We start from the raw sequence: 11399 nt of genomic DNA, 5'->3' as shown, positions 1-11399 counted from the left end.
ATTTCTGAAGAACAATTCAAGCTTTGTAGAAACTTAAAAGGAAGTGAATATTCTAAATTTAAAAATAAATTTGGAAAATATTCAATAACATTTCCTAGAATTCCTCTAGATCCTCTTTATTTTCTTAATCATGCCCCCATTATAGATCTGTGAAATTAACAATCTATGCGTAGAAAGTACAGATTTGCATTAATATCTCTAAATCACTTATTTCATTTTAGTGGTGCAGAGATTTAGATCTCATTTTGACAGAACTATGGAAATGCTAAATTTCACAGATGTGACAGAATTCATTCTCTTGGGATTAACCAGCCAAAAGGAATTACAAGTTCTCTTCTTCGTCATTTTCCTTGTGGTCTACATTGTCACCATGGTGGGCAATATTGGCATGATTATGTTAATTAAGGCCAGTCCCCAGCTTAATAGCCCCATGTATTTTTTCCTTGGTCACTTGTCCTTCATTGATGTACTGTTTTCTTCCAATGTCACCCCTAAGATGTTGGAAAACTTGTTATCAAAGACAAAAACCATTTCCTATGCAGGTTGTTTGGTGCAATGTTTCCTCTTCATTGCCCTTGTCCATGTGGAAATTTTTATTCTTGCTGTGATGGCCTTTGACAGATACATGGCAATTGGGAATCCTCTGCTGTACAGCAGCAAAATGTCCAGGATTGTCTGTATTCGACTGATTTCTTTCCCCTACGTGTATGGCTCTCTGACTAGTCTGGCTGCAACATTATGGACTTATGGCTTGTACTTCTGTGGGAAAATTGAGATCAACCACTTCTATTGTGCAGATCCACCACTCATCAAAATGGCCTGTGCAGGGACCTTTGTGAAAGAATATACCATGCTCATACTTGCAGGCATTAACTTCACCTATTCCCTGATTGTCGTCATCCTGTCTTACATATTCATTCTCATTGCCATCCTAAGAATGCACTCAGCAGAAGGAAGGAGAAAGGCCTTTTCTACCTGTGGATCCCATCTGACAGCTGTGGCCATTTTTTATGGTACTCTGATCTTCATGTATCTCAGACGGCCCACCAAGGAGTCAGTGGAGCAAGGGAAGATGGTGGCTGTGTTCTACACCACAGTGATCCCCATGTTGAATCCCATGATCTACAGTCTGAGGAACAAGGATGTGAAAGAAGCCATGGACAAAGCCATTAGCAGAGCATGTCTCACAAAATAAACCAAGAGAGTTAGGTTTGTTTTCTGTTATCTATTTGGCAACAGATTTCTCCAATAAGGGGAACATCAATCTGAATACTTTTTAGAGGAAGAAAAGAAACACAATGTAAATTAGTAAACAAAAATAAAAGGTAAACTGAATAATTAGTGTTGATAAAATCTTTGAATATAGTTATAGAATAATATGTGTAAAATGAATTATGTCAATGTTCATATGCACAACAGCTGATGAAGTTATAAATTAGTCCAATTTAATAGAGCTAAAATGCTTTGCTTTTTGTATAGCAAAAGTGCTATGGATGAATTTGGGAGTGGTTTTACTGTTTTAGAAACTGATCAGTGGCATAACCATATAGTACTAAAGTTCACTTCCTAGGATGAGGACATAACTTTGATAATCAATATGGTGACTAGATGATGCTCAATGCTGGATAGGGTGAGCAGTGATTCCATTCAGAGACTACTAGCAATGCTATCGTATTTAATGCTTTTTCCAGATCAGCAATCTTAAAAAAACAGCATTGTGTATCTTTATTTTTACCAATTCCAATAATTACCACTCTTTAAACTAACAGTTTACAAGTAACCAAACTGTGCCTTTCTCACATAGCACAGTTTCTTCTGTCAGACTTAGGAGAAGAAAAAATTCCTCAGCACCACATAAGCAAAAAGAAAAAAAGCCGGAAGTGGCGCTGTGGCTCAAGTGGTAAAGCTCTAGCCTTGAGCTGAAGAGCTGAGGGACAGCGCCCAGGCCAAGAGTTCAGGCCCCACGACCAGCCCCCCCCCCAAAAAAAATTAGTAGGTTGATATGTCAGTGGAAGAAAAGACCACATAAAGGATCCATAAAATCTAACAAATCGGTATGCTCTGAAATTAAGAAAACTGAATGAAAAACTTGGGTGGGAGGGAGGGAAAGAAAGAGGAAAAGGCTAACATCTAGCAAGATGCATTGTGTTCATAAACTAATTTGTTGACTGGTGACTCCTTTGTACAACTACTTAAAGACAATAAAATATGCTTAAAATAAATAACATGAAAACATTAAAATGTATTAACACACAAACAAGCAATCAAAAGGAAATAACGTGAAAATAACATGAATATGCTGGTGTATGTGGCTCACACACCTGTAACCCTAGCTATGCAGAGACTGAGAACTGAGGATCCCAGTTCAAACCTCGCCTTGACAGGAAAGCCTCTGAGATCCTTATCTCCAATTAAGCCCTGAAAAAACAGAAGTGGAGCTGTGGCTCAAGTGGTAGAGTACTAGCCTTGAGCACAAAAGCAAAGGGACAGCTCCCAAGCTCTGAGTTCAAGCCCAAGAATAAGCATAAAAGAAAAAGATTTAATAAATAATATAATTTGATATAACTCTTGGACTTCATTTCATATTGTGGAAACATGGTAATAACTTACTTTATTAAAATTTATGAACTTAAATAAAAATATAAATGATTTACTTTTGATATGGAGAATAGCACAACTAAATAAATGTAAAATATGTTTATTTTATTTATCTTCCAGACTATATTTTCTTGAGATATTGTATATTAGGTCTTAAGTTCCTTGTCTAAATGAGTTCATCTGATTCTCCATAGTAGGTGTAGGGTCCCTGATCACTTAGGGATACAGTAGAAAAACTTACCTGATTGCAATCCAGCCTGTAGCTCTCTGGAACATATCTTGGCATCATATAGTTGAGAGTCCATGCAGGTTAGTCTTGACTTCATTAGCTATCTAAACTCAGTCTTATAATATCTATCATAAACTAATACATCTTTTATTCTTCAACATCAGGATAATATTAGTCACAATCTCACAGAGGTGGTGAAGGATTTGTTATAAATGGTGAGAAAAAAAAGCTGTACCAGGTATGCCATTTTTTGGATACTTCATATGTAATCTATGTTGAGAAGAGCATTGTACTATATTATAGGAGACCATTAAAACCATGCTTTTAAAATAGTAGTTTTGAACAAGAGATTTTTTTTCTTCATTGTATGTTTTTCTTTCCTTTCTGGCTTGTTAGTTTATCTATCTTTGTGATATAAGCAGGGCACAGAAATGGAGGGAAAAAGGGTGAACAAATGCAGCAGTGCTACTCAATAGATGACATATTGAAAATGAACTTCACACTTGTGGGTGAGGATAGGAGGGGAAAACTAGGAAAGAGTGAAGGAAGGGGGTGATATTATCTAGAAAAGAAATGTTCTCTTTACCTGACTTATGTAGCAAAAGTGCCTCACTTTTATAACAATAACAACATTTTTTAAATGACTGATTTTTAGCTTCTTCAAGTGTGGATACTGAAGTTCATGAGTAAGTTACTTGACCATGGTTCACAAAAAATGTTAAAACTAAGGTTCTGATTCCAGGTAAATCTGACTGTGTTATATCTTCTCCTTCTCCACTGGCTTGTACTCATTCACATTCTTTCAAATGCTGCCAAGTAATCTATACTTTGAGGTATGTGACAGTGGGAAAACGACCTTGAGATGCCTAGGGCATTGCTCATATGTCTCCTCATATGTGGTGCTGTTTTGTAAGAGTTGCATAAGAAGCAGGAAATCAACACTCTAATATTTTTCATGATGAACCCAAGTAATAATTCTCTGTGATGCATTCTTATCAATGTGTGAATAAATAAAGACAGAACTTATGTGTGAGAGTGACAAATAAATCATATTGCTCGGTCAAGATGTTGCTTTCTCAATTTTAAGAATCAGTACCATCCACACATCTTTACTTCTATGCCCCGGAGGTTTCTTGAGTTGCAGTCATTATTTTTCTTTCATAATTATGTGGATAATACCTTAGGGAAATATTCTCAAATGCTCTCAACACTCATGACTGCGTTATAAATAGTGAGAAATTACCATTTGCTGTTCTCCTCTGCTGAAGGTAGGTTTGCAAGTTTTAGAATCTTTGCAGTACAGAATGATGCGGTCAAATCTTGTAATGTTAAGGATTATTTTCGAAAGAGCCCTAAAACAGTAATTATAGACTCATTTCTGATGAGTGTTTTATTAGACATTGATTTACACTTTATTGTTTAAAAAAATATATGAATGGAGGTGGGAATATTAAATTGGTGGGAGTGATTCAGTAATTTATGCTATCATTATTTATCTTTGTGGGTTCTAAAAGGAATATTACTAAAATTGATTTCTCATTTGTGAATTACACATTCTACCAACTTGATTATGTGTCTAGATGATGCATCTCTATCTAGTAAACATTTTTTTACCATCCGATCTTAGATCAATGGCATCTTTTAAACTTTGAAGAGTAGAGACAAGCAGCTGTGATCTCTGCAGTCTAGCCTATTCTAAAATCACAAACTTAAGTTTATTTCATCCAGTACAAAGTAGAAAATGAATGATATCCTCCTTTGTAATCAACTCTGTATTGTACATAGAATATTAATAGAACCTTTTATTAAAGTATTGGTTACAGGAGACTTTTAAGAGGACAAAACAAGGATTAAATAATGTGATTTGTGATTTATATCTAAATACTGCCAATTACTAGTATCTGACACAGGGAGATCTAAATCTCTCACTGCTTCATTTTCTTCACTAGCAAAATGAATTACAATTTGAATAGAGTTTGTTTCATAGGATCTTCCATGATAAAAAAAAAGTTGTAAGTATTTGTTAAAAACATGGTATTCATCCAATAGTTTAAACCTTGGTGGGTGGGCTGTAGAAAACATTTTCCCTAGAGAATGTAGGTAATAAAATATGAATTATGAAATAGGATTTTTTAGAGATCAGAAAGCTTTGTAAAATCCCCCCTGCTATTTCTAAACATTTATTACATGCAAGTAGTCAGGCCTTCTAATGAGTTCCAAGGAAACTGAGGCAAGGCAGTAAGAATTTAGGCTTCTTAGACACCTTTGTGTTATAGTATTTTATGGCTTACACAAAGTAGGAATACTATTAACAAATTGTATCAAATAAAATTCTTATAATGAGAGATTATGTGTAATTTCTTTATGATCTGACTTTATTTTTCTTTTTTGTGTTGGTCTTGGGGTTTGAACTGAGGGTCTGGGCATTGTGTGGGTTTTGTGATCAAGACTAGTGCTCTATCACTCTACTACTACAATTCTGGATTCTTTGATAGTTAATTGGAGATACAAGTCTCATAGACTTTTCTGCCTGGGCTGGCTTTGAACCATGACCCACAAATCTCCACCTTTCGAGTACCTAAGATTACAAGCATGAGCCACTCAGCACCTGGTTCGATTTTGTTTGTTTGTTTGTTTTTTGCAAAGCAAAACCTCTGACTTTAACTCTGTTTCCTAACCAAAGTTTACAGCTGTCATCTACCTCCTAGCAGGCAAACTTAAAATCATTAAAAGTGACTTAAAAGCAAGTAAGCTACATGCCTGGAAATATCTCCTAACTCAAATCAGAATTTAAAGTTCAGAGCCTGTTCATGTTATATGCTTGGCCCATTTTATACATAGTTGATCACCATAGTGACCATTGGCAAACATCTATATTCCTATATCTATATTTTTTATTCAATTATTTAATTTAGAGAAGAACAAGATAATGCAATGTAGAAGTTTCCAGAGAGAAAGAAATACGTTTACCGCTTTAAACTTTCTCCATAGGCGACATAGACTGGGTCTGTGTTCCAGGCAATGCCAAATTTCACGGATGTCACAGAGTTTCTCCTCGTGGGGTTGACGCGCCGGCAGGAGCTCCGGGTGCTGTTTTTTGTAGTGTTCCTCTTAGTGTACGTGATCACCCTGCTAGGGAATATTGGTATGATCATTGTGATCAGCATCAGCCCCCAGCTGCAGAGCCCCATGTACTTCTTCCTGAGCCACCTGTCCTTTGTGGACGTGTGGTTCTCCACGAATGTGACCCCCAAAATGCTCGAAAACCTCCTGTCACAGACGAAAACCATCTCCTACGTGGGCTGTCTGGTGCAGTGCTACTTTTTCATCGCCCTGGTCCACGTGGAGGTCTATATCCTGGCAGTGATGGCCTTCGATCGCTACATGGCCATCTGCAACCCTCTGCTGTATGGGAGCAGGATGTCCAGGACGGTGTGCGTGCGGCTGGTCTCCGTGCCTTACCTCTACGGCTTCTCCGTGAGTCTGGTGTGCACCCTGTGGACCTACGGGCTGTCCTTCTGCGGAAACCTTGAAATCAATCACTTCTACTGCGCAGACCCGCCCCTCATCAAGATCGCCTGCGGAGGAGTGCACATCAAGGAGTACACCATGATCGTCATTGCGGGCATCAACTTCACCTACTCGCTGTCCGTGGTCCTGATCTCCTACACCCTCATCGTCGTGGCCGTGCTGCGCATGCGCTCGGCAGAGGGGCGGAGGAAGGCCTTCTCCACCTGCGGGTCGCACCTGACCGCTGTGTCCATGTTCTATGGAACCCTCATCTTCATGTACCTGCGGAGGCCCACCGAGGAGTCGGTGGAGCAGGGCAAGATGGTGGCCGTGTTCTACACCACGGTGATCCCCATGCTGAACCCCATGATCTACAGCCTGAGAAACAAGGATGTGAAGGAGGCAGTGCAGAAGGCGGTGGCCAAGGCCAGCTTGGCCTCGTGAGATCACCGCGGGTGTTTTAGAGTGACGTGATATCTATCTATCTATCTATCTATCATCTATCTATCTATCTATCTATCTATCTATCTATCTATCTATCTATCTATCTATCTATCGATCGATCGATCGATCGATCTATCTGCCTATCTATCTGCCTATCTATCTATCTGCCTATCTATCTGCCTATCTATCTGCCTATCTATCTATCTATCTATATCTATCTATCTATCTATCCATCTATCTATCTATCTATCTATCTATCTATCTATCTATCTATCTATCTATCTATCTATCTATCTATCTATCTATCTGCCTATCTATCTATCTATCTATCTATCTATCTATCTATCTATCTATCTATCTAATCTATCATCAAGGTGTTGTCACTGGTGAATACAGTGAGCCTTAATCAATGTCTCCCCTTTCAACATTCTCGATTCTTGTTTTTTCCCTTTATATATATATATATATATATATATATATATATATATATATATATGTATATATATATATATATATATATATATTATAGTAAAGGATACTGTACAGAGGGGTTGCAGCTACATGAGCAAGGCAATCGATTCTTGACTGCATGCCCTGCCTCTTGACCCCTTCCTTTGTCTGCCTCTCTCCTCTTGACCCCACCCTGCCACCTTCCAAGACCCACTTCTAGGGGTTTTATTGAACTTTGACTTTGCTTTTCTAAGGAATTACACAATTTGCTTCTCCCTTGAATCTACCATGTTAACATGAATAAATTTGTATATGAATATCCACCACCCAGTGCCTTTGCTTATGTACAAAGGAAATCATGCATTCTTTGTCTCTCTGGGTCTGACTTACTTCATTTAGCACAATTATTCCAGATCTTTTCATTTCTTTACAAATGGTTCAATATCATACTTTCTAATGGCTGAGTAAAATTCCATTATATACAAACATAATCACATATATGTATACATGTATGTGTGTATAAAAAACACATTTTCTTGATCCATAAGACACACTATCTAAAGACAACCTTTACCTAAAGTAATAGGTCCAATCTAAGAGTGTTGCCCTGAAGTGATTTATGGAGACCAAGACCTGAAAATATGTGTTGTATATTTTTTGGATGAGATTCATACCACCTGTACAGACCCTTAGCTCATAGTGGTGAATGTGAAAGTAATATATTCCTATGAGTGTACAATATATTTAGAGTTAAATAGCTACAGAATTTAGTCTGGAAAGTCACACTTCCTTCCATAAGAACATTGCAGGAACATGTGTCTTTGTACCTAAACTCAGAAAATTGCTCAAGACAAATTATATATAAATCTATTGCACATAAAAGCCTTTGAACTAGTCATGGCTTCTCAAGGTCAGAGAAGTTGAATATAATCAATCTTCTTTATACCCAGTCTATTTCTGTCTCTTATCTATTTCAGATACTTACACACTTCTTTCTTGTAGGCACAGATTAAAACAGTTTATCTTTTTATCATAGACTGAATTGTGCCTTCTCAAAATATTTTAAGTCTGAGATATACAGGGCATAGGGTAGAGTTCACTGACATAATGTCACACAGAATAGCCCTTTATCTTTTTTTTCATTTGGTTATAGAATTTTTGTTTTTTGTATTTATATATATTTATTGTAAAAATACGTACAGAGTGGTTACAGTTACACATGAGTAAGGTCATGAGTACATTTCCTATTGAGCAATGTTATCTCCTCCTTTGTTTTTCCCTTACTATCACTTCCCTCCCCACCTCCCCAGCTCCTTCTTTTCCTTCCCCCCCAAAGTTGTAAAGTTCATTTTCAACATAGTGTCTTGAGTGGTATTCTTGCAGAAGAAAAGGGTCTGGATACAAAAATAGAGAGAAGAGGCAAACAAAGAAAGAGGAATAGTTTGGGAAATGACTGAGGTTAGTAGATGGGAAGGAGAGACTGGGAGAATCAGGGAACAGAAGACAGTGTTCAAAAGGAAATGTACTCATCACCTGATTCATGTAATTGTAACACCTCTGTATATCACCTCTCTAATAACAATATTAATTTTAAAAATAAAAGAGGAAAAACACTGGACACTCTCTTAGTATGTATCTTCATAGGGATATTTCACATTTTTAGAGTGAACATATAAGAATATAATTTTGTTGTTTTGAACCATCCAGTTTGTGGCATTTTAACATCCATAAAATATTAATGCATTATGTTTATCTTTGGTTGATATGTTGGAACCATATATTTATTTATTATTTTATTTATTATTAGTAGTATTTTGCTGGGGTTCTGGGCCTTGAACTCTGGGCCTCTGTCTGTCCCTAAGCTACTTTTGCTTAATTAAACCTAGCACTCCACCACTTGAGCTACAGCACCACTTTTCTGAGATTAATTGGCGATAAGAGTCTATGCCCGGGCTGGCTTTGAACCATGAATCTCAGACCTTAGCCTCCTCAGTAGCTAAGACTACAGTCATGAGCTGTGTCCAGCTCTTGGAGCTTATTTAAAGCTAGTCTTTGTGAAGGTGAACTATCCATCTATTCTGGTCTAAGTGAGTCCTTAACTCTATCTACCCTTCCATTCTACTATCATTCACTTGGTTCCTGGTTTTGCAACACTTTAGATATAGCTAGGAATTACCTGGTGGAAGATACACAGTCTTTGAGAAAAATCCAGTAACATTAAATTTTACTTATATTACCTAACTCAGACTCACCCCATATTTTCCAAGATATTAATAATCTTCCTTTCAATCTCGTATTTACTGTTTAACCTGTGAGCTTAGACTTTTATTTAGTGAGATGTTTTTGTAATTACAAAGCAAGAAACAACTAAACTATTCATGTTTAGAGTCTGTGCTGTTAGATATTAATTTCTATGTCTTGGATTAATTAAAACATTAATTTCTATGTCTCAGATAGATGGCTTCCCACTACCCTCCCCACCTTCCCTCAAACCCCAACAGTTTGATGCTATACTTAATGTTTCTCTGCTTTCTTCGAATAACTTGTGTCATGAAAAAGATTCATATGTGAATTTCCTTTCTGCTTTAGTGTTAATGTTCAATTGATATTTAGTTATGATTATAATGAAGTTTGGTGAGGTATATTTCTTTACCTTATGTATGGTGTATTCACGTGTACATCTTCTGGAGGGATGGTAAAGAACTCAAGGCAAAAGGCAGGAAAAAGTGTAGTAATAGGAGCTCACTGGACATAGATGAAAGTGAACTATGCTAACTTGTGGGTGGAGATGGGAGGAGGAACTGGGGGATGAATGAGGGAACAGAACAAGACATTGTACTATACACATTACCTGACTCTTGTAATTGTAATCCCTCTGTATATCACCTCTACTAACAACAAGCAAGTAAACTTAATTAAAAATGAAAGAAAAGTTTTTTAAAAAACAAAACTATAACTTAGTCATCTATTGTGGTTTGGAAGAGAAACAGGTCCCAAAGTCCATTTGGCTGTTGCTGCTGACATTATGGGGAGGTGGTGGGAACTTCAGAAATGGGGCCTTCTTGGAGGCACTGCACTAGTGAAGATGTGCCCTAGAAAGGTTTCTATGGTTCACTAACTCCTTCACTCCTTGGGTTTCCTGGCTTCCATGACTTGAAAATCTTTATTTGGACCTGTCCTGTCCACTGTGCTGACCTACCTGATCATAGATTAAAGGCATCCGTGGATACACTGTGACTTCTGAAATTGTAAGCAAAATAGATCTTCACGTCGATTTCCTCAGGGGTTGCATAAGTCTATCTTTGCTTCATTTTGGGATTTTCCACATAGGTGATATCATAAACTATCTTCTGGCAGCTTCTATGTTTCCTTAAAGTCCTATGAGTCCATCAATACCATGAAATGATAGAATTTCATCTTTTATACATCAATGATTAACCATGATACACATACACAAAGTTATCTTTATTAATGAAAATAGTGCTGAAATAGTTAGAGACAGTGATTTTGTTTCCTTTGGATACATACCTAGTTTAAGATTGCTGGGTTATATGGTAGTTCTGTTAATAATACTTTGTTTAAATTAGTTCCCCTAACTTAGATTTCTACTAATGGTTTGTAAGTATTTTGTTGAAGCTGTCAAATTGTTTTAGGAATACAGAATTAACAGTTAGATGAGAAGAATGCTTTTCTGTGTTCTATTGCACAGAATGACTATAATAATTAATTATAATACATCTTCCAGTATACCTTGAAGAATGACATTTGCATGTTTCACCTCAAATACATATGAGATGTTTGAGGTACTGAACATGCAAGTTACTCTGATTTGGTCATTGTACAATCTAAACACATATCCACACATCATGTTATACTCTATAAATTTGCACAATCATTGTGTGAAATAAAAATAAAAAAGCCAAAAAACAAAGCCCAAACAAAAGAGTGGGTTGTCATAAATGTATGCTAAAATTATCCAGCCAGATTAGGCTTTGGCCTTGTGTGGTCAGTTGGCCAAATTTGGCTCACTGGTACTGCCTCTTTTATTGTGACCCTGGATCTAAATATGTTTCTTTTTCCCATTATTAATATTGTTATTATTATTTTTAAATGTCAGGTGTTGGGTAAAGCTTTATTTATTGTACAAATACTATACAGAGGGTTTACA

The 11399-nt window shown here is 36.8% G+C and overlaps 2 protein-coding genes across 2 annotated transcripts; both read left to right on the top strand.

The window, feature by feature from the left end:
• The first annotated feature begins 235 nt into the window (after nucleotides 1–235).
• LOC122105180 (olfactory receptor 5M3) lies at nucleotides 236–1217 on the top strand. Its single transcript, XM_042676323.1, has one exon. It carries the CDS (start codon nucleotides 257–259, stop codon nucleotides 1193–1195), a length of 939 nt encoding a protein of 312 aa, XP_042532257.1. The 5' UTR covers nucleotides 236–256; the 3' UTR covers nucleotides 1196–1217.
• Nucleotides 1218–5848: 4631 nt separating this feature from the next.
• LOC122104770 (olfactory receptor 5M9) lies at nucleotides 5849–6781 on the top strand. Its single transcript, XM_042675704.1, has one exon. It carries the CDS (start codon nucleotides 5849–5851, stop codon nucleotides 6779–6781), a length of 933 nt encoding a protein of 310 aa, XP_042531638.1.
• Nucleotides 6782–11399: the final 4618 nt, after the last annotated feature.

This window comes from Dipodomys spectabilis, unplaced genomic scaffold (assembly GCF_019054845.1).
Source record: "Dipodomys spectabilis isolate Male_0828 unplaced genomic scaffold, ASM1905484v1 ptg000030l, whole genome shotgun sequence".
In the NCBI taxonomy this organism is placed as follows: domain Eukaryota; kingdom Metazoa; phylum Chordata; class Mammalia; order Rodentia; family Heteromyidae; genus Dipodomys; species Dipodomys spectabilis.
The sequence above is the reverse complement of the archived record's forward strand: the minus strand, read 5'-3'. Positions and strand labels throughout refer to the sequence as shown.

Bases quoted from the DNA above. Each gene is read 5' to 3' on its own strand.
- LOC122105180 (XM_042676323.1), top strand. From the start codon at position 257: ATGGAAATGCTAAATTTCACAGATGTGACAGAATTCATTCTCTTGGGA.
- LOC122104770 (XM_042675704.1), top strand. From the start codon at position 5,849: ATGCCAAATTTCACGGATGTCACAGAGTTTCTCCTCGTGGGGTTGACG.